At 43.0% G+C, this 23415-nt stretch overlaps 1 protein-coding gene and 1 pseudogene across 6 annotated transcripts; both read right to left on the reverse strand.

Annotated features, from left to right (window-relative positions):
- Positions 1 to 1953: 1953 nt before the first annotated feature.
- Positions 1954 to 7984, reverse strand: Gemin6 (gem nuclear organelle associated protein 6). Of its 3 annotated transcripts, none has more exons than XM_085832941.1 (3): positions 7890 to 7978; positions 6892 to 7035; positions 1954 to 4740 (listed from the first exon to the last, which is right to left on the reverse strand). In XM_085832941.1, the coding sequence occupies exons 2-3, from the start codon at positions 7014 to 7016 to the stop codon at positions 4365 to 4367; spliced, it is 501 nt and encodes a 166-aa protein (XP_085689067.1). In that variant the 5' UTR covers positions 7017 to 7035; positions 7890 to 7978; the 3' UTR covers positions 1954 to 4364. The 3 variants fall into 3 exon arrangements, with proteins under 3 accessions (XP_085689067.1, XP_085689066.1, XP_085689065.1); XM_085832940.1 differs by having other exon boundaries at positions 7773 to 7978; XM_085832939.1 differs by having other exon boundaries at positions 1955 to 4740; positions 7777 to 7984.
- Positions 7985 to 14716: 6732 nt separating this feature from the next.
- On the reverse strand, positions 14717 to 23350 carry LOC110283697 (tetratricopeptide repeat protein 39B pseudogene; annotated as a pseudogene). Of its 3 annotated transcripts, none has more exons than XR_015045994.1 (2): positions 23143 to 23350; positions 14717 to 16862 (listed from the first exon to the last, which is right to left on the reverse strand). The product of XR_015045994.1 is annotated as a tetratricopeptide repeat protein 39B pseudogene, transcript variant X2 (transcript). The 3 variants fall into 3 exon arrangements; XR_015045993.1 differs by having other exon boundaries at positions 23030 to 23350; XR_015045995.1 differs by lacking the exon at positions 23143 to 23350 and adding an exon at positions 22901 to 23006.
- Between the last annotated feature and the right edge of the window lie 65 nt (positions 23351 to 23415).

Genomic DNA, 23415 nt, shown 5'->3' on the forward strand with positions numbered 1-23415 from the left:
TAAATAAAATAAATTTAAAAAGCAGTATAAGACTTGTATGCAGGAAACTACGAAACTACGAAGCACTGTAGTTCTCTGACTTTCACACCTAGGCACACGTTAATAACTGCTGATGGCCGGGCACACCCTTTAATCCCAGCACTTGGGAGACAGAGGCAAGCTGATCTCTGAGTTGGAGGCCAGCCTGCTAGAGCTACATAGTAAGACTCCGTCTATCAATAAAAATAAATAAATAAATAAATAAAGGGGGTAAAAAGAATTTTTTGTTGTTTGTTTGTTTGTTTTTTCGAGACAGGGTTTCTCTGTATAGCCCTGACTGACCTGGAACTCACTCTGTAGACCAGGCTGGCCTCCAACTCAGAAATCTGCCTGCCTCTGCCTCCCCAGTTAAAAAGCTGAATCAATACCCCCCCAAACCTTAAAGATTTGTTTTTATTGTTTTAAATTATACACACACACACACACACACACACACATATATATAATAGAAGTGTGCCTGTAGAGCAGGTGCCCACACAGGCCAGTGCCCAGGAATTAGTTATACTTGGCTGTGTGCCAAATGATGTGGATGTTGGAGGTCAAACTCAGGACCTCTGGAAGAGCAGTTATGTGCTCTTACCACTGAGCCATCCCTCCAGCCCATGTCTTTTGTTATTTCAAAAGTATTCCTGATGCCATGTTCAAAGACAGCCTTGGCTGCCACCCAGAAGCAGCAGTCAACAGAGCCAGCTTTGGGAAAGGCTGCCTCTGCAGGACCTGGCACTCCAGCTGCCGGCCCTGAGGGAGGATCAGGAAGAGATGAGCTAACCTCTCTGGGAGCATCTTAGGTGAGGCGGTGACAGGGAAACTCCCTAAGCAGCCAGTTTCCATGGCAGAGAGGATCATTTCCCCTCTCCAGCACTCAGGTTTTATTTGTGGGCAAATTGTTTAAACAGTCAAAGGGTTCAGTTGCCAAGAAACAGCATGTCTCCAACACACTACTTTGACAGCAAATCTATCTACCAACACTAATGGCCCAGGATCTGTCCCTGAGCCAAGGCCAAACCTGAGTGAGCTTGTGGCTAATTTCCTATATGGCTTATTGAATGTCAGCTATTTTGTATCCTGCTTCCTCTGTTAAATTTCTAAAGATTCTTGGACACTGAATTTTACTTTTAGAATCAGGGTGCTGGGGGCTGGAGAGATGGCTCAGCGGTTAAGAGTACTGACTGCTCTTCCGAAGGTCCCGAGTTCAAATCCCACCAACCACATGGTGGCTCACAACCACCATCTGAAGTCAGCTACAGTATTTATGTATAATAAAAAATAAATCTTTAGGCTGTAGCAAACAAGGACTGAGTGAGCAAGGCCGACAGGAGGGAGCAGAGGTCCTAAAAATTCAATCCCCAACAACCACATGAAGGCTCACAACCATCTATACAGCTACAGTGTCCTCACATACATTAAATAAATAAAATACTTTTAAAAAAAAGTCAAGTGTAGTGTCCCACACTTGTAATCCCAAGATCAGAGGGCTGAGGCAAGATTGTGAGGTCAAGGGAAAGTCAAAATCAGGCAGGGTTATAGAATAAGAACCTGTCTCAAACACAGAGAGAGAGAGAGAGAGACAGAGACAGAGACAGAGACAGAGACAGACAGAAGCCACACAGCCTTTAATCCAGTGCTCAGTTTGAGGTCAGCCTGGTCTACAGAGCAAGTTCCAGGACAGCTAGGGCTACACAGAGAAACCCTATTGGGGTGGGGTGGAGGCTGCAGACCTAGGAATCTGTTAGAAATGGATTCTCTACTGTGTAATGGTACATGCTTGGGGTTCTAGACCAGTCTTGGTTGCAAAACAAGATCCAGGTCTAGAGAGACTGTTCAGTGGTGTCTTAAAGTCAGGGTTTCTATTCCTGCACAAACATCATGACCAAGAAGCAAGTTGGGGAGGAAAGGGTTTATTCGGCTTAAACTTCCATACTGCTGTTCATCACCAAAGGAAGTCAGGACTGGACCTGGAAGCAGGAGCTGATGCTAAGGCCATGGAGAGATGTTCTTTACTGGCTTGCTTCCCCTGGCTTGCTCAGCCTGCTCTCTTATAGAACCAAGACTACCAGCCCAGAGATGGTCCCACCCACAAGGGGCCTTTCCTCCTTGATCACTAACTGAGAAAATGCCTTACAGCTGGATCTCATGGAGACATTTCCTCAACTGAAGCTCCTTTCTCTGTGATAACTCCAGCTGTGTCAAGTTGACACAAAACTAGCCAGTACAAGTGGTTAACAGTACTGCTCTTGCAGGACTCCAATTCAGGTAACAGTGTCAAAAGCAGGCAGCTCACAACCACGTGCAAGCCCAGCACAAGTGACTCTGACATTCACTGTCGGCATGTGCACACATGGCATACACCCACACAGACAATGCACACATATATAGAGAAAATAAATCTGTCCTCTTCCTCAAGCAAAAGGAGGGCCTGGTGCTGCGTCCCTTTAAATCCCAGCACTCAGGAAGCAGAGGCAGATGGATCTTGGTGAGTTTGAGACCAGCCTGAACTACATAGTGAATTCCAGGATAGCCTAAGCTACATAGTGAAATCTTGTCAAAAGAAAAAAAAAAATTACCAACAGCTAATACCTTCAACTTTAATAATATACTTATTAGTCAGCTTTGAGTCACTAAAATGAAACAGGCTATTTATGAAGAGAAAGTTAGCTCAATGCTGAATGTATAAGACAGTTCCATGATGTCAGCTACATTTTGGTCAGGGATGGAGCATGTTCACAAAAGAGCTTTTTCTTTCCCCAAAACACATCATGGTAGTTAAAGAGCTTACATCATCAAACAGGAAGTCACAGACCAGGTTCCACAATCCTTCCTGTGGCAGTTTATATAGAAATGGATCCCATAGAGTCATGTGTTTGAATGTCCATAAAGAGTGGCATGATTAGTAGGTGTGACCTTGCTGAAGGAGACATGTCTGTCACCTTGGGATCAGGCTCTGAGGCCTCCTATGTTCAGGTTATGCTCAGTGTGGCACTCAGTCTCCCTTTGCTGCCTGTAGATCAAGATGTACAACTCTCAGCTCCTTTCCTAGCATCAGGTCTCTTACACAGCCATGTTTCCCGACATGACAATAATGGACTAAACCTCTGAAAACTGTAAGCCTGCCCCAATTAAATGTTTTCCTTTGTAAGAGATGTCATAGTGTCTCTTCACAGCAATTGAACCCCTACGACCCACCCTTCCTTAGTGCATACTTTCAATGACCTAAAGATTTCCCATTATGTCTCATTTCTCCCCACCTCTCTCTTTTTAATGATTTATTTTTATTTTGTGTGTTTTGCTTGCATGCATGTCTGTATGAACATGTCAGATGTCCTGTAACTGAAGTTACAGACAGTTTGAGCTATCATGTGGGTGCTGGGAGTTGAACATCAGTCCTTTGGAAGAACAGCCAGTGTTCCTAACTGCTGAGCCATCTCTCCAGCCCTACATGTCATCTCTTAAAGTTAGAAGTTCCCATCACAAGGACTGAGGAGTGCATAAGCCATAGCCAAACCAGTTTACTCAAGTTGAAACACTGTTGTTGAGTTTTGTTTTGTTTTGTTTTTCTTTTCCAGACAGGGTTTCTCTGTGTAGTCCTGGCTGTCCTGGAACTCACTTTGTAGACCAAGCTGGCCTTGAACTCAGAAATCCGCCTGCCTCTGCCTCCCGAGTGCTGGGATTAAAGGCGTGCGCCACCATGCCCGGCTGTTTTGTTATTTTTTTTTCCAAGACAGGGTTTCTCTGTGTTGTCTTGGTTGTTCTGGAACTTGCTCTATAGACAATGGTGGCTTTAACCTCAGAGATTTGCCTACCTCTACCTCCCAAATGCTGGGATTCAAGGAATGCACTGCCACCACCCAGGAAAGACCAATATTTTAAGAATAGAAATATGATTAGTCAAAGGAACCTGAAACGGATTTTTACTTTAATATCTTATATTGAAATTTATAAATTTATTTCATTGTTACACCTACTCAAAATGTATTCTTGAAGGGCAATTTATCTTAAATCACACACAAGAAGAGCTCCTTTCAAATCTGACTTCCCTGTGTTATTTTCACAGGGGCACTGCTCTTGTACCTTCAATTCCTAAGGAACCCAGCACTCATGATCTACTCATCTGATTTGACCTGAACAAAACCTTAAAATACACACACACCTATAACCCTCATGTGCTTCTGATGTCATGTAATATAATCAAGTTCCAGGCCAGCGTGGTCTACAGAGTGAGTTCCAGGACAGCCAGGGCTACCTACACACAGAAATCAATTCTTCAATTGGAAGAATTGAATACAAAACCAAACGGTGAAGCCAGCATGTTCACAGTGCTTGGCCTCTCACTGGGAAGCTGAAAGATGTCCTTGAATAAGATCCTGAATTCGGGACAGAATGATCTCATTGGAGCTGCTGCAGTTTTCTGGAGCGTATGGTGGGTCTATAGTCAGAACCCCAGCCACACAGAGAGTCCTCTGTGCATCCCCCTGCTCGGTGACAGGGATGTGGTTCTTCTCCAGCCATTTCTTGAGGCTGGTCCTCTTCTCTTCCAGATCCTCGGGGCTGTATCCTTTACAGTCTCCAGCTGTAAACACATGCATCAGCTTCTCGCGTACTCTGGGGTCCCCTTCACTTACGGTCTCCACAGTCTGCACAGAGTGGCCCATGATTCCAGTCACAGACAATCTGCCATCTTCAAGGAAGTTTACGAGGACAATGCTTTAAAGACAGAGGAAGTTCAGAGCAGATTAGTAAAAGAAAAACCTTAAGAACTAGGAAGAAACAATGGAATAAGAGCATCATCAACAACTCAGGTCCCTTCAATGAGAGGAAGATTAGTCTTATCACCAAATGTAGCCCAGGATAGTCTCCAAGGACTGAGATAGCCCTGCCTCTGCCTCCAGCGTGCTGGGATTAAAAGCTTGGCCCCTACTCCTTTCCTATCACTTATTTAAGAATTAGGTCATCTGTCTTAAATGTGGGTATTTCTAATAGAAAAGTTACAGTCATTACAGAGTGCCCACCCATCACTAAGCTTCCCCTAAAGTTAACACTGCACATACTGATGGTATTTTTGTCAAAACTAAGAATTCCTGTTAACTAACCACAGATGTGATTTAGCTTTCTGAGGTTCCCATGGACGGCCTTTCGTCTGTTCTAGGATCCAACCAAGATCCTACGTCCTACAATCATGTGAGGTCTGAAAAGTACTAGGGAGGTGTTTTGTAGAATGTCGCAATTTTGGGTGGTGTGGAGCTTTCTTAAATCACACACACATGAATTATTAGACTTTTGAAAAGAGTGGCACAGAAGTGAAATTCTTTTTTGGATTTTTAAAACAAAGTCAGCCTGGTCTACAGAGTGAGTTCCAGAACAGTCAATGCTATACAGTGAAATCCTGCCTCAAAAAACCAAAAGAGAAAAGAAAAGGAAAAAGAAAGAAAACAAAGTCTGTTTGTAGGACTCTATGTCCATGTATTTTATTGAAGATTTGAGTGTTTGTAATCATAAATGGAATTAGTTTAAAGCTTCTTTTTTAAATCCTGTCCTCAGCTTTTGACATCAAAATCGTATTAGCTTCAATCATACTAGCTTCAGCCTATCATCACAGTGCCCACGAGGTTAAAGTAGGAGGATCACTAAGTCTGAGGCCATTCCATGCTAAATGCAGAGACTGAGAGAGACTATTATATAATCCTCCACAGTGCTACAGAAATTTAGTAAGATTATAAATACTTAGTACTAGGCCTAGAGAGATGGCTCAGCAGTTAAGAGCACCGATACTCTACCAGAGGTCCTGAGTTCCATTCCCAGCAACCACATGGTGGCTCACAACCATATGTAGTGGGATCCAATGCTCTCTTCTGGTGTCTGAAGAGAACAAAAGTGTACTCATATACATACATAACTAAAACTTAAAAAAAAAAATACTTAGTAGCCGGGCAGTGGTGGCGCACGCCTTTAATCCCAGCACTCGGGAGGCAGAGGCAGGCAGATTTCTGAGTTCCAGGCCAGCGTGGTCTACAGAGTGAGTTCCAGGACAGCCAGGGCTACCTACACACAGAAACCCTGTCTCAGAAAAAAGAAACAAACAAACAAACAAACAAAATACTTAGTACTTCAATAAAGTATAAAAATTTCCAACAAACAGTATGGGCATTTTCCCCCTTGACATCTATGTATCTTCAATCCTTTTTTTTTTTTTTTTTTTTTTTTGAGACAAGTCCTGACCATTGGATATGGTGGCCACCGTATGGATATGGTGGAGATAGGAGGATCAGGGATTCGTGTTTATCCTTAGCTACATAATGAATTTGAGGACAGTCTGAATTATATGAGACTTATTTAAAAAAATAAATAGGGGCTGGTGAGATGGCTCAGTGGGTAAGAGCACCCGACTGCTCTTCCGAAGGTCTGGAGTTCAAATCCCAGCAACCACATGGTGGCTCACAACCATCTGTAACAAGATCTGACTCCCTCTTCTGGAGTGTCTGTACTTACATATAATAAATAAATTTAAAAAATAAATAAATAAATAAATAAAGTTGGGTGTGGTGTCCTAGCATTCAGAAGCAGAAGCAGATGAATCAGAAGTTTAATGTCATCTTCAACTATATAGCCAAATAAGGTGAACCTGGGCTACATGAGACCCTCTGGAAGGAGAATTAGAAGAGGGGAGAATTTCTCTTTTCTATTCCTATAACTATGTTTAGTTTGCTACAGCATTCCATAGTTAAAACAGCAGCAGTCAGGCTCAAAAGCAATTATTATGTGTGAACGACCAGTCTTTGAATGATCTGCCTTCTCACCTTGGATATCCGGGGCCAGTACATAGGATTGCCATTTCACAAAAGTAAGTTGCATACTCACTTGGCAGAGACTGGGTCTGTGGTTAGAAGCCATCCTTTATACTCCTTCTCACAGGCTATCACTCTCACTTCTTTATAAACGTAATCTTCCCATTCTAAGGGGCTTTTCTTCATCCATTCGCTCATGGTTACCAGCTGGCTAGATCTAGAACCATTATCAATTTGGGTTAATCACTATGGATATTCCACACAAGCACATGTCTTAAACCCTGATCGCCATTCTGGAGGCAGTCTGTAATTTGCCTGAAACTAACGAGTTTCTTAATGCAAGTAAGCACTGATATATAGAGCCAGTCTTAACTCACACCTACAGTCCTACCTACTAGTAGTGCTGAGACCAGCCTGGTAACATTGTGTGCCGTCTCAGATCTCAGAAGAACAAGCAAAAAGCCCATCTGGGGTATAAGAAACTGATACTATCTTTGGAGAATTCTTGAGAATGTTTTGTTTAGTATATCTGGGGAGGGGTATTTATAATTCAGACTGATGGTAATAGTGAATGGCCGCAGGTACAATTCTTAAACTCCTGTGGCATGTCTAGTCCCACCCTCTGCTCCCAATTCCGGATACCGCTGTCAACCTGGCTTTGAACCTGGCCCGTAGATAATACTCAAACTCTTCAGGGCTGGAGAGATGGCTCAGCGGTTAAGAGCGCCGACTGGGAGGTCCCGAGTTCAATTCCCACCAACCACATGGTAGCTCAAAACCATATGTAATGGAATCCGATGTCCTCTTCTGGTGTGTCTGAAGAAAGCAGTGGTGTGCTCATATACAATAAATAAATCTAAAAAAAAGCCACTTCCGTTCCGCTTTCCTTAGATAAAAGGATTTCGCCCTAAACCCCTTACAGACATAACTGACGCGGAGTTCTCGGATTCCCACCTACACTTTCTAGATGATTCTCCGCGGGGTTTGCGCCAATTTTCTCGTAAAGCGCTGAGGACCCGTTAGCGAAGCTCTAGAGCTCGAAGAGCAGGTCCTGCCCTGAGGCCGCCATACCCAGAGCTCTGCACGACCCAGGGAAACGCCGCAGAGACCCTGGCCACATTTCTACTCAGCTCACACGCCACCGAGCGGACTTGAGTCGGCCCGCCTGAGCCCAGCATGCTTTGCTCCTGACGTCATTTCCTTCCCCCAGAATCCTCCGCCCTGTAGTCCTTTGCCTCCGTTCTTGCACTGCAGGTTGTGTCCAAGGGAACTTGAGTTCTCCTGGCTACCGTGAACGTCTCAAGAAATCTTTGTAAGAGGAAAATGTTCGTACCTCAAAGCTTTTTAAGTGGGGTATGAAAATGCGCTTTTGCCCTGAATTCAACACAAAGCTCTCTGGGTAAACCTTAAGGCTCTAAAAGCCGAGGTGAATGGCATGAATTCTTGTTTAGCTCGTTTTGGGGCCGGTTAAAATGCTGCACCTTTGGGGACGTGTTCTCAGTAAATCTCAAGAACAGTGCTGAAGTTGGGAAGATCAGCACTGGATTTTTTTTTTTTTCTTTCGAGACAGGGTTTCTCTGTGTAGCCCTAGCTGTCCTGGAACTCACTCTGTAGACTTCGCCTGCCTCTGCCTCCCAAACAGCAACGGGATTATGTTGCTTCTGCTTCAGATTTCTGGGCACGTAGTTGACTGGGCTCTGACATACTGCAGAATCTTCGAGACTGTGATACTGAAAAGTGGTGCAAGGCAGCAAATGCTAAGATTCTGCCTATACTGAAAAAAAAAAAAAAAAACAACAACCCCCCCCAAATAAAAACCCCAACAACAACAACAAAAAAAAACCACCAAGGGCGATGAACAAAAACTGAGCTATAAGATTGTCAAGCCAAGCAGCAGAAACATTAAATATGAATCGGTTTTTAAAAATTACTACTTGAAATTCCATATCAAATAATCCTTCCCAAAACCTTCATTTATTGAATGATTGACTGCTCATATTAATGAGATTTCATGGATTAAGTTAGACTTTATCAGTTAAAACCCTCTATAAAGCTACAAGAGCAAATGTAAATTCCAAGTTATTAAAAGTGTGGGAGAAAATGTTTGACCTTTAAAACTACAGAATAAAAATCTACAACTGATTTGTGACAACTGTTCAGTTGCATTTTAAGTTTCATTCTTTACTGCAAACCTGTTTGGCTTATGTTTTCTTCCCCTTTTGAAACAAGGACATGTCCCTACTCTGCCCAAATTATCAGAAATTTAAATTGCATTTGGGCCACATGTGATGCACAGGACTTTAATACAAGCATGTGGGAAGCAGAGGTAGGCAGGGATTTTGAGATCAATTAGTCTACATAGTGAGTTCTAGGCCAGCCCTGTTACAATAAATAAATAAATAAATAAATATCAGTTGCGACTAGATACAAGATATTTAAACTATTCTAGCCTGTTTTTTGTTTTTTGTTTTTGTTTTTTTTAATTCGAGACAGGGTTTCTCTGTGTAGCCCTGGCTGTCCTGGAACTCACTCTGTAGACCAGGCTGGCCTCGAACTCAGAAATCTGCCTGCCTCTGCCTCCCAAGAGCTGGGATTAAAGGCATGCACCACCATCACCCGGCTTCTAGCTTTTCTTTTCTTTTTTCTTTTTTTAAAGATTTATTTTATTTATTATATGTAAGTACACTGTAGCTGTCCTCAGATACTCCAGAAGAGGGCGTCAGATTTCGTTACGATGGTTGTGAGCCACCATGTGGTTGCTGGGATTTGAACTCGGGACCTTCGGAAGAGCAATCGGCGCTCTTAACCATTGAGCCATCTCACCAGCCCAGGCTTCTAGCTTTTCTATTCACTCAATTAGTACCAGCCAATTGAAATGTCTCTTCTTTATGTATATGCTTAGTAGTCATCAAGATTATATTGATGAGTGCTAGGAATAGCTCCATTTAAAAAAAAAAAAAAAAGCCCGGTATGGCTCATTTGCAATTTCATGGCTGGGAAGTGGAATCAGAAGGACCTCTGGGGCTCACTAGTCTAATTGTAAAATCCTGAACCAAAGAGACACTGTCTCAAAGAATGTGGGTGTATTTCCTGAAAATGACACTGAGGTTGCCCTACACACACACAGAAGGAAACAAAAAATCCAATCTAGAAAAAGAATACATTAAGGGGCTGGAGAGAGATGGTTCAGTGGCTAGGAGCACTGGCTGTTCTTTAGAGAGCCGGGATTTCCCGCGTGACTGCTTACAAAAATGTCAAACTCCCAGGAGATGACACACTTATTTGGCCAGCAGGGGCACCAGCCACCATAGTGGTGCTCATATGGTGCTCATACATGCATGCAAGCAAAACACCCATACACATACAACATATATATATGTGTTGTATATATATATATATATATATATATATATATACATGTATGGATGTTATACATATATATATGTATATGTATATATATGTGTGTATATATAATGTTTGTGTGTGTGTATACACACACATATACATATATACATACACACACACATATATATGTGTATATATATATATATATATATATGTATAACTGTATAACTAACAGCCATCACCCCAGCCCAATGTATTCATATCATTGGGCTGGGGTGATGGCTGTTAGTAAAGTGTTTGCTTGCACTGGAAGCAACTGCGAGAGCCTTCGTTCATATACCCAGCACCAACATCAGAAGCCAGATAAGCCCCTGTAGTCTGGTGAGATTGCTCAGTGGTTAAAGGAATTTGCCACTATTCCTGATAAGCCAAGTTTGATCTCTGGGACATTTGTGGAAGGGAAGAACCAACTCCTGCAAGTTCTGTGACTTCCACAAGTACACACACACACACACACACACACACAAATGTGTTTTAGGTTGGATGTGGTGGTGCACACCTTTAATCTCAGCAGTATGGGAAGCAGAAGCCAGTCCTGTCTAGTGAGTTCCAGGCTAGCCAAGGCTACAGAGTAAGACCCTGTCTCAGAAACCAAGACAAACAAAACCAGAGGGCCTGTGTGTGAATTGCTGTCTATATGCAGGTGAGGGCAGGCACAAGGTAAGGCTAGAGCCTGTGATTGGGCAGTGGAAAAGGAAGGTGGGGCTGAGAGTTTCAGAGACAGAGGACAGAAGGACAGAGAAGATGGAAGAGGAAGAACCAGACCCACGAGGCTTTAAATAGCCGCAGGTAGCTATGAATATCTTAGAAGGGATAGAATAATACAGGACAATCTGTCCAATCTAGGTGGGCAGCTTGTATCACCATCAATTGGCTCTGAGTTCATTGTGTGGGCGTTTTGTGGGTTGAGAATTTACTGATATGAATCTGACTGATAAATTACAAGCCTCTAGAGTTTTGTTTTTACTGGTTATGGGGATTTGTGACAGTCACAGGGGCGGATGGATAGGAAGATTAGAGCGGGGTTCCCCGGCAAGCAAACTAGGAGAAGTTGGGCAGATGCAGCCTGGGGACAGTGGGGGCGGGGTGACCGCTTTGCTAGAGTGTAGCCAACGATAACTGGGGTTGATTTTGTATTATTACATGCATTACTTGTGAAAAGGTTCAGAGTGTAAAGTTCGTGCTGTGGACGCATGGGACCCTGAGTTCACCCACATCAAAGGCTGACATGGCAGCATGGATCTGTAGCCTCAGGGTTTGGGGTTGTGACCGCCAGATCCCAGGCCTGCTAGCCTGCCATTTTTGCCAAGGTACCAACTTCCAAGTTCTGAGAGAAGGTCTGACTCAAAAAGTAAAGGTCTTAAAGACCACTGGGCGTGAGGGCACAAGGTCTTTAATCTCAGAACTTAGAAGGCAGAGAGGCAAGTGGATCTCAGTGAGTTCAAAGCCAGCGTGGTCTACAGTATTGAGTTCCAGGACAGCCAGAGCTACATGGTGGGACCCTGTCTATAATAAAATTAGTAATAACAACAATAATAATAATATCTTCCAACTTAGTTTATCAGGAATAGTGTGACAAGTTCTTTCAACCACTAAACAGTCTCACCAGACTACAGGGGCTCGACTGGTTTCTGATGTCAGTGCTGGGTATATGAACTCAAGTTCTGACACTTTCAGTGCAACCTCCTTTAATGTCAACCTTTGTCTGCTTCAAGTGCCTGCCAGGCCAGCACATGTGCATACATGCATATAATATACACACGCACACACGGAGACAGAGACAGACAGACAGACAGAGACATGGCTTTTAGTCTGTTTTTTTCTTTTTTTAACTACTTTGTGTGGGTTCTTCATGGGTGCTTTGTCTCCTAACAGTATCTTCTTTGGCTCGGCTCAGCTTCTCCTAGCTCAACTGTCTCCCACTGTCTTCTCTTCTGTTCTCTGACCCCACTCTTCTGTGTCCTGGACTCTACTCCCTGCTACTCCCAAATCCCACTGACTGCTCTCAACCTCTGCTGGCTTTTTATGTCCTCTCCTGTTCTCAGAATTCCAAGAGGCAACTGACACTGAAAGACATAGGGTCCTTTAAAGGTCCAGGCACACAAAACAGATCACACTACAGAAATGACTGAGGAAAACACCTGGCATTGACTCCATGACCTCTACCCCTGCTCCACACAAACCTACACCCACACCCAGTAAACACACAGAGAAAATATTGCTATAGTTTTGTTGCTATGATTTCTGCTAAAAACTAGAATTATTTTCTATAGGGATGTGGGGGGGGGAGGTGTCTTATTTAGCCCAGGCTAGTCTTGGACTTACTGTGAAGCTGAGTTCAAGCTGGTCTTGAACTCTTGATCTTAACTCCATTTCCTAAATACTAAGATTACAGAAACCCACTACCATGCATGGTTAAAAATGAATGTTTGACTTGTGTGTGTGTGTGTGTGTGTGTATGTTATGTGTGTTTATTTGCTTGTGTGTGGTCACACAAGTGTGAATGCATACAGATCAACTGACTGGATTTCACTCAGCTCATCTAGAAATAAAAATGTGTGATTAGATTTGCTGGAAAGATGGCTCAGCAGCTAAGAGCACTGACTGCTCTTCCAGAGGTCCTGAGTTTGATTCCCAGCAACCATATCTTGGCTCATAACCATCTGTAATGGATCTGGTGTGTCACCAACAGTGTACTCATACACATAAAATTAATAAATCTTTTAAAAAGATAACCCAGCCAGGCATGGTGGTGCATGTCTTTAATCCCAGCACTCAGGAGGCAGAGGCAGGCGGATTTCTGAGTTCAGGGCCAGCCTGGTCTACAGAGTGAGTTCCAGGACAGCCAGGGCTACACAGAGAAACCCTGCCTTGAAAAACCAAAAAAAAAAAAAAAAAATCAGCTCTAAAATTTCATAACTAAGACATCATTAACCCCAGAAGCCCTCTAGAAGTGAGCAGGGGCTGTGTTTTGTTTTATTGGCAAGCATGTACTGACAACCATCTCCATCTGGCATATATTAGGTGCTCAGGTTATACTGATTTTTTTTCCTCCTAAACAGGGTTTCTCTGTGTAGCGCTGGCCATCCTAGAATTCAATCTGTAGACAAGACTGGCCTCAAACTCAGATATCCACCTGCCTCTGCCTCCCACGTGCCAGGATTGGGTGTATGCCACCATGCCTGGCTGACTAAATTAAATTTTTTTTTAAATTGTTACTGTCTTTTGAGACAGGCTCTCAGTATGTAGCCCAGGCTAGCCTAGAGCTCAAGATCTTCCTGCATTAGTCTTCGGAATCTTCTGAGAGCACTGCATCACCTCACCTGACTACTGTTTATTTGCATAAGAAAACATCTGTGTTTGAGCTGGAGATGTAGCCCAGTTGGGTAGAGTTCTTGCTCAGCATATATGAATTCCTAGGTTTGATCCCAGCATTGTATAAGCTTGGAGTAGTGGTATATACTTTTAATCACAGCACCAAGAGAGACTGGGGTGAGGTCTGGGGGACACATGACACAACCCAGGGACATACATAGTTGTGTTTACTTCTTCTCATGAGTGTGGACACACATGTATAGAAGTGTATCTGTATGCCCGCGCATGCGGAGGCCTTGGGCTGATATTAGAAGTTTTTGATTGTTCTTCACCTTATTAAGCCAGAGTCTCTCAGCTGAACCTAGAGCTCTCAGACATGGTTCATCTAACTAGCCAGCTTATTCCTGAGACTCCCATCTCCTCCCACCTCTTACAAGTGGGGCTGCCGGGGCTGGAGAGATGGCTTAGCGGTTAAGAGCACTGACTGCTCTACCAGAGGTCCTGAGTTCCATTCCCAGCAACCACATGGTGGCTCACAACCATCTGTAATGGGATCTGATGCCCTCTTTCGGTGTGTCTGAAGACAGCTACAGTGTCCTCATATACATAAAATAAGTAAGTAAATCTTAAACAAAAACAAAAACAAGTGGGGCTGCCACAGCTATCCAGGAGAATTTACCTGGTTCTGGGGAGCCAACTCTGGTCTCCCTGATTATGTGGCAAATGCTTCCTTTGCTAAGCCATTTCCCCAGTCATCTTCATTTCCCACAATTATCATCATAGGGTTTATATGTGGATGGAGATTTCTTTCTATTCTCTAGCAAGTTAGAAATTCACACTAGAGCTTCCTAGGACTCCTCATGTAAAAGCGTAAAAGATATTCCTTATCACATAGGGGGATCGCCTTTGCTGTAAAAGCCAATGAAAGTGATTGTAAGGGAAACCCTTCAGAGTTTATAGTACTCAGTGTGCCATTATCTTTGAAACAGTAATGACCGAGGTCATTTCTTTACCAGTTAAGCATTCACTGTGTTATGTGCAAAGCATATTCAGTATCTAGTGGAAGGCTAAACCTCTGGAAGTTTAAAAACTGTGAACATAATCCCTTCATGAGTGTTTTTGCAGTTATAGCATTTGCCTTTCCTTTTTCAAGAATGTGCGTCACTCCGTTTCTCAGTCTGAGCATTGAATTTTATGGGGAAGGAGGAGGAGGAGGAGGAGGAGGAGGAGGAGGAGGGAGCAAAGCAATGGCGTGTCCCTTTCTTAGTTAGCAGCTTCTTAGCAGCTGCCACTTGGAGTTTTGCTTTTCACAGAGGAATTACTTTTCTACCCACTAATTACTTGACTGAGTGTAGATATTTCACTCATACTACACAGAAGCACACTGGGTTAAGAATCACTTTTCTAATTTAGCTATTTGTTCAAGGGCAATATGAGCCCTAAACTGTAGCCGGGCTTCCATGGAATAGTCTTTATAGTTCTTTATGTTGTCGAGGTTTTTCATTGCATTGGCATAGTCTCCCTTTAGATAGTGTAGCATCCCCAGTTCATAGTAACTGTACGGCACCAAATAGTGGTCGTACTTTAACATTTTCTCCTTCCTGATAACACGAATAAAGTAGTGCTCAGCCTTCAGATGCTTGCCCAAGTGCTTCAGGCACAGGCCTTTCAGCAGATTTAACAAGCTCATGTCATCTATGCCGTACTCCTCATTTGGGTTTTCACTCAAAAGCTCTTTCCCTTTGTCAATTATCAATAGCCAACTTGAAATAAGCTCTATTTTCTTGCTCATGACTCGGAAGCCACTCCAGGCGTAGATGAACTCCAGAAGGGGCTGTGCTGTAAACCAGCCTGTCGTAGTACCATAGCGCTGACTTTTCTCAGCAATAAACTTTTCTATGGGCACAGAAGAGCCTAAAATTTTGATTCTCAAGCTATCCACGCGTAAGAAGTAAGAGCTCAGGCTCTCGTTTTCCAAGTCCACACAGTCAGGAGGAAGCAAGGCCAGTATGATAGCCTTGCTGTATATATAGATGGCCTTAGACCATCTGCTGTGCTGAAACAATAGGTTGGCGTAGTTGTAGGCCTGCTTCCAATTCTGCAAGAAAATATGGCACCACATGAGCTCCCAGTAACAGAGGTGATGAACCTGCTTCCATTCATTCTGAGTAATAATGCACTCTTGTAACTTTAACTTTGCGCTTTCAAAATTACCGTTTAGCATGTTAAAACGTGCACGAAAAAATTTAAGTACAACACAGTTGGGGAATTTCTCCAGGTAGATCAGGAAGAGACTCTCGGTGGCAGCAGTAGAAGCCTTTTCAACACCAACAGCTACACGCACATAGTTGTAGTAGAAGAGAAGAGTGAACACACTTAAGATGTTGTTTATATGTGGTTCAGATGCACTGTCGTGGAGCAAGGCCAGGCCCACTTCTCTGTCTCCAGAATAGCCAACCATATTGAGAAGTTTCAGTGATTTGGGTGGTACAAGTGAAAACATCAGATTGAATACCCCAACTCCAAATTTTATCCCTCCAATCAGGTGTCTGTGGGTTTTACTTTGGTTCTCAGGCATAAGTTCTAAGACTTGTTGGCAGTCTTTGTATATTTGATAGCTTGACCCAACATTGACACCGCTTTTGAGGAAACTCAGCAAACTGTCGTCCTGTATAAATGTTATAGCAGACTTCAAGACTAGACACTCAGCATAACAGACTTCTGCATGCAGTTCCTCCTCTTTGATAGACTTTATTCCCTGTCTACTCATTAGGCGAGATAAAGTCACTATCCTGGGCTTTTTTCGGAAATTGTTGCAGGTTTTCAAAGCTTCCTTTGCAGCGTTCATTCCGATCTGGATATCCTGTGGCTCAAAGGTGAGGATGGCCTTGACAACCATAAACATACTGTATATCAGGGCGTGGTATGAACTGTTTTTTGACCATGGGTGAATAAGGTTGATGGCGTCTGAGAACCTGTTATTTAGAAACAAATACAATCCAGTTGTGCATTCTTCCAAGGATGATAAAAGGCTCATTGTTGTTGCCACAGGGATAATTTCATGGGCATCCTCGAACTTGTCCTCTGCTTCACTGTCTTTTAGATTGTGGGATCTAGTTACTTTCACCATTCTACCATGCTCGCCTTCACTCAGACTAAAGGTACTTAACAGGTACTCGTCATTGTCCTCATGTCTTTGGAACCGTGACATGTTTGCTTTCTTGGTTAGAGGTGGGAATATCTGAGGTGGAGCTGCAATGTGAGTAGCTGCTGCACTCCTGACCAGGGTCTCTTCTTCCACACAAAGCTCAGTCTGAAGTGTTGCTGTTAAAATGGAGGCAAATGCAAGACTAGCTGTGAGATGCAGCATTAGGGTATTCTCTATGATCTATGTCAGACAAGGAGAGGAGATTTTATGTACCCAGAAGATGAATTTCTGAAAAGTCCATCTAGAATGTGCTAAGGAAAACTAAGCACTAAAAAGTAAACCCTTTGAAATCAGCAGGGTTCTGTACCCAGTTGGTCATTGAACGAATTGCATGAGCTCACGACTCTGTGTTTTGTGGTAGGTGCACAAACTCTCACTAGGAGGCAAGGATCTGGTTAGAAAGGATACATATAAAATTCTCTAGGTCAAACTAAGAAAGATGTGTATTGTTCAGTCCACAGAACAAAGATTATGCGGATGAAAAATCTCTCCAAATTATTCTGAGTATGTGCCTACACTGTCACTGAAACCAGACTTTTGTTTGTTTGATCGTTTGTTTGTTTGTATGTTGTGTGTGGGGGGGGGATGTTGAGACAAAGTCTTTCCACTTAGCTCTGGCAATCCTGAAACTCACTCATCAACTCAGGCTGGCCTTAACTCACAGAGAAGCACCTATCTCTGTCTCTTAAAGGAATGGACCCCACCCCCCCCCCCATGCACAGAAAAGAAATGCAACTTTTAATAAAGAGGGCAAAAAGAAAAAGAGAAATGTTACATTTTTTAAATTGTTGATGAGGATCATCTCAGAGGTATTATTTTAGGGAAATAGCAGTAGGTAGTACAAAATGTATCTCAGGGATAGAGCTCTCACCTAATGTACACAAGGCCCTGGGTCATTTCCCCCAATTTGCAAACACAGCAGCAAAACCAACCAACCAACCAACAAAAGCAAACGTGGAAGTAAGGATAAAATGAAGGATAGTGGCTCTCTCAAGGTTCTTCAGAGGCACCAACAGATTCTGCCTGAAGACAACGTTTGTCTTCCCCTGGCCTTTAGGAGGCTATTTTCAAATTGAATACAATAGACTCTCATTCTCCACAACTGCTTTCTACTTTTAATTACTGAGGCAGAGTCTCTTGCTAGAAGCAGAGTTCCCTGACACTGGGTAATATAGCTAGTCAGTTCGCCCCAGGGGTCGATCCCCGGTCTCTCTGCATCCAACCCCCAGGATTACAGGTAGCCAATTCAACTGCCCTGCTTTAGTGGGAGTTCTGGAATCAGAATGCCAGCCCTTCATCCTGGGCAGCAGTATTTTAACAAACCACCGAGCCATCTCCTCAGCTCTTGTTTTGCTATTTTTGAAATATAGCCCTAGGTAACCTGAAAGGTGCTGTGTAAATCAGGCTGGTCTAGCTTCCCATGCTCTTCCTTCCTCAGCCTCCCAGCTGCTGCATTGATAGGCATGCATTACCATGCCTGTAAAATTGGACTTTCCCTGCTTATTTATTTATGAAGTCAGGGATAACACCTAGAGCCTCATGAATGTTTTTTACTGAGCTCAGGCTCTTGGAATTTTTAAATATTTTGGGGGTTGGAAAGACTGATGATTAAACCTACAGCCTTATTCATGAGGAAAACGCTGTCTCGTGCTACATCACTAAACAGTATGGATGCTCAATCTCTTAAATACAGCAGCATTCAACTATGCACATTCTCCAGAGGACTTTAATCCACTTCTAGATTGTTTATTTTAGAAACTTTATTCATTTATTTTTTTCAAGACAGGGTATCTCTGCATACCTATGGCTGTCCTGGAACTTGCTCTGTAGACCAGGCTGGCCATAAACTCAGAGAAATAAACCTGTGTCTACCTCTGGAATGCTGGACTAAAAGTGTGCACCACCACAGCCTTCTAGATGACTTATAATACAAAGACTGTGTAAATAGTTATACTGTATTGGATAGAGCAAGTCTGTACATACTCAGTATAGACACAAATTTATGTATTTGTGTGTGTGTGTGCACGCACGCATGTGTGTGTGTGTGGTTTGTTTGATTGAGACACAGTTTCTCTGAGTAGCCCTAGCTGTCCTGAACTTACTCTGTAGACCAGACTGGCCTCAAAATCACAGAGAACTGCCAGTCTCTGCCCCCCAAGAGCTGGAATTAAAGGCATGCACCACCACTACCTGGCCCAAGTTTTTTATCTCTGTCTCTCTCTCTCTCTTTTTTTTTTTTTTTTTTTTTTTGGTGTTTTCAAGACAGGGTTTCTTTGTGTAGCCCTGGCTGTCCTGGAACTCACTTTGTAGACCAGGCTGGTCTTGAACTCAGAAATCTGCCTGCCTCTGCCTCCCAAGTGCTGGGATTAAAGGCGTGAGCCACCACCGCCCGGCTTATCTCTGTCTCTTATTCTTCCATTTTAAGACAGAGTCTCATGTAGCCCAGGCTATCTCAAACTATGTAGTCATGGATGGCCTTGCATTCTTTTTTTTTTTTAAGATTTATTATTATAAATAAGTACACTATTGCTATCTTCAGACACACCAGAAGAGGGCGTCAGATCTCATTACAGATGGTTGTGAGCCACCATGTGGTTGCTGGGATTTGAACTCAGGACCTTCAGAAGAGCAGTCAGTGCTCTTATGCACTGAGCCATCTCGCCAGCCCGGCCTTGCATTCTTGACCCTCTGCCTCTATCTCCCAAATTCTGGGATTATAGGTGTGGGCCATGAGGCCAGGCCTGCTCTTCTTCTTTTTTTTTTAACTTTTGAGACGAGACAGGGTCTTACTATCACTGTGCAATCCTAGCTGGCCTGGAATTCTCAGTGTAGACCAGTCTGGCCTTAAACTCATAGAACTCTGCTTGCCTTTGCCTCCTGATTGCTGGGAGTTTCCTTAGAAAATGACATTTATTATTATTATTTTTTAACTAAAATACATTTAAAATTTAAAAATACATTCATTTACTCAGTGCACTCGTGCAAACACACACCTCATGTGGAAGTCAGAAGGAAACTTGCATAAGTAGACTTCCTCTTACCAAGTGGGTTTTAGGGATCAAATTCAGATCTTCAGGGATGGCAACATCCCATTATCTACTGAGCCATCTTGCCAGCCTTTTAAACATCTTCTAAAGACAGAATTTCCTTACGTAGCTCTGACTGCTCTATAACTTCCTGCCTATAACTAGCAGCAATCCTTCTGCTTTTACCTCCCACACGCTCAGATTACTAGCATATGTTGCCACACCTGGCTATTTATTAACTTACAGCAGAATCAAATCATGTCTAGGGTCTACATCAAAGAAAGCCAATGGTCTTTAATAGTGTTTCTCTAAGTACGGCCAACAGCCAGTTACCAACAAAGTCTCCACGGTAAGTCCTATGCTAAGGCTTACTATCTCTCATGGAGGAACCTTCAGGTTTACATTGTTCACATCGTCCTAAACAATTTTGTAAACATAAGCTATTATGTACATTTTTTTGTTTTTGTTTTTTTGAGACAGGGTTTCTCTGTGTAGCCCTTGCTGTCCTGGAACTCACTCTGTAGACCAGGCTGACCTCAAACTCAGAAATCCGCCTGCCTCTGCCTCCCAAGTGCTGGGATTAAAGGTGTGCGCCACCACGCCCGGGTTCATTTTTTATAATATGACAGAATTATACAACTCCAAAAACCTTTCCTCTCCAGAATTTCTAAAAGCATTCTGGGAAATCTGATGATCGTGGTTTACAGAAAAATAATGAAAGGATGTAGTTGAGCATGGATATTTAGAGCAACCTGCAGGGAATATGTACATGTGTAAGTATATCATACACAAATGCACATTAAAAGACCACTGTTAGAGATTTCCTGAGGGGTTGTAGACATTGGCTGTCCTAGAACTCACTATGTATACCAACCAGGCTAGCCTCAAACTCATAGATATCTGCCTGTCTCTGCTTCCCAAATGCTGTGATTAAAAACATATGCTTCCACCACCCAGCAAGATTATTTCTTTGTGTTAAAAAGAGAGAGACAGATGCACAAAACGTTTAAATGGATTGTCTTATTGTAGGATTTTCCTCATCTGACATAAAGGTGACAATAATTTAAGAACAAATCTAAAACAGTGAAGAAAACAAGATTTAAAAGTGAGCTTTCACTGGGCAGTGGTGGCGCACGCCTTTAATCCCAGCACTTGGGAGGCAGAGGCAGGTGAATTTCTGAGTTCGAGGCCAGCCTGCTCTACGGAGTGAGTCCCAGGACAGCCAGGGCTACACAGAGAAACCCTGTCTTGAAAAAGCAGAAAGAAAAAAAAAAAAAGTGAACTTTCTCCTTGTCTCCTGCATGCATGCCTCAGGCACTAGGTAAAACCACCACTACATATATAGTCAACTTTTCCTCAGAACACTGGAAGATGGCTGTAGGAAGAGCTTACAGCAAGACCCTGTTTCAGTAGACAAACACCACCAACAAAAAACAACTGTTCAACTCTTTTCATTTAATAAATGAAGATAAATTTTAAAAATTGGGCCAGGCAGTGGTGGCACACACCTGTAATCCCAGCACTTGGGAGGCAGAGGCAGGTGGATTTCTGAGTTCGAGGCCAGCCTGGTCTACAGAGTTAGTTCCAGGACAGCCAGAACTGTGCAGAGAAACCCTGTCTCAAAAAACAAAACAAAACAAATTGATGTAAAAAGATTATGAATATTCTGCCTTCCTTTTTTTGTTGTTCTAAATTCAAAGATAGGGTTTTCCTATGAAGATCATAGGATTATAATACTATAATACTATGTAACCCAGGCTGGCCTATAATTATTTTCCTGTGGGTTGTATACATAGTGAATCTGCGGGAGGCCAGCCTGGACTGCAGAAGATCCTGTGGCAAGCAAACACAGGAAGACTGAGGCAGAACAATATACTGTGTAGTAAGACTGAAGCAGAACAATATACTTCACTGTGTAGAGTTTCTATTTTCTTGCCAGAGATTTTTGTTGAGACACTATAATTTTAAATATTTGAAAATCAACATACATATAAATTGGTAGTACTTAAGAGTCTGCCTTTAAGCCGGGCGTGGTGGCGCACGCCTTTAATCCCAGCACTCGGGAGGCAGAGGCAGGCGGATTTCTGAGTTCGAGGCCAGCCTGGTCTACAAAGTGAGTGCCAGGACAGCCAGGGCTACACAGAGAAACCCTGTCTTGTCTTGAAAAACCAAAAAAAAAAAAAAAGAGTCTGCCTTTAAAAAGGGGGGGAGGGGCTAGAGATATGGCTCAGTGGTTAAGAGCACTGACTGCTCTTCCAGAGGTCCTGAGTTCAATTCCCAGCAACCACATGGTGGCTCACAACCATCTATAATGGTATCTCATGCCCTCTTCTGGTGTGTCTGAAGACAGCCACGGTGTACTCGTATAAATAACAAATGAATCTTTTTTTTTTTAAAAAGAGTCTCATGCTTTATTGACCAAGTAGGACTCCTTTAGAGAAAGCACTCCACACCTGAATCCACACACAGCAAATGAAAACGGAGATGAAATTCACGTACCTAGAACTTCCTCTTTTATGTGTAAAATTTCCAACCCTTGAGTATTCCAAGTAGTTACGATGTGATTTTTTTTTTTTCTTTTTTGGTTTGTTTGTTTTTTGGGGGTTGATAAAAAGAACTTGGGCTGGTGAGATGGCTTAAGAACGCTGACTGCTCTTCCTAAGATCATGAGTTCAAATCCCAGCAACCATATGGTGGCTCACAACCACCTGTAACGAGATCTGATGCCCTTTTCTGGAGTGTCTGTAGTCTGCTACAGTGTACTTACATATAATAAATAAATAAATCTTTAAAAAAATAACTTAGCTCTCTTTTTAGAGTTGAATTTTGGCAAATGCAGAATTCAAAGGCAGATTTTAAGCAAATCAGGGAGGTTGATACCTATTGAGTGGCTGAGCTGTAAGGTTTTAAGTAAAAATTCACACACAACTTTTTAAAAATCCAAAGCACTAGAAGGGAAAAATAAATTTGTGCTTCAGATGCAAGAATTGTCTCGGCTCAGTATGCTTGCAAACTTTTACAGTTTTGCCACAACTTTAACATTGCCAGAACCCCTTCTCCACAACCCTATCCCTTTGTTTCAGCAAACCCCCAAGTATTCAGATCAAACTTAGAAATTAGTGACTCACAGTGCAAATAGGAGAGGTATTATGCAGACTCCCCGGGGGAAGTCATCCCTTTTGAGGCCCGTGATGCAATAACCATTAGACATAACTGTGGAGTAAGGGTTATTTTCACTCTGGTCGTAGTTTAATTACCTCTGTTGAGCCTTAAAGATCACTGAACACAGACTAGGCCAGGTACCCCAAAGGTGGCGACGGGGACAGCAGCGGTTAAATTTTACAGACTTTCACAGAACGGTCTAGTGTACCTGTACTTAGGTTACGGTCGCTGTCAGTGCCTAGATTAAAATGAAGAGGTAAAAGGGTTGGGAGAGGTTAGGAGGACCCACAGGGTTCAGGAAAGGGGAAGGGGAGGGGAGGGAGCAGGAGACCGCCGGAAGGCCACAGGTTTATGGGCAAGATCCCGGCGTTCCCATGGAAACGTATCCCTCCGCTCCGCTCGCAGAGTCCGGCTCTTAGTTCCCTCCGCCCCGCCTCTAGGCTGTTTCCGCCCAGCTTCTTTGTGCCGCGCAGAACGTTGA

This window comes from Mus caroli, unplaced genomic scaffold (assembly GCF_978045245.1).
Source record: "Mus caroli unplaced genomic scaffold, Mus_caroli_1 scaffold_18, whole genome shotgun sequence".
In the NCBI taxonomy this organism is placed as follows: Eukaryota; Metazoa; Chordata; class Mammalia; order Rodentia; family Muridae; genus Mus; species Mus caroli.

Bases quoted from the DNA above. Each gene is read 5' to 3' on its own strand.
- Gemin6 (XM_085832941.1), bottom strand. From the start codon at position 7,016: ATGAGCGAATGGATGAAGAAAAGCCCCTTAGAATGGGAAGATTACGTT. The intron at 4,741-6,891 runs GTGAGTATGCAA...CTGTCTTTAAAG, and splicing joins ACAGACCCAGTCTCTGCCAA to CATTGTCCTCGTAAACTTCC.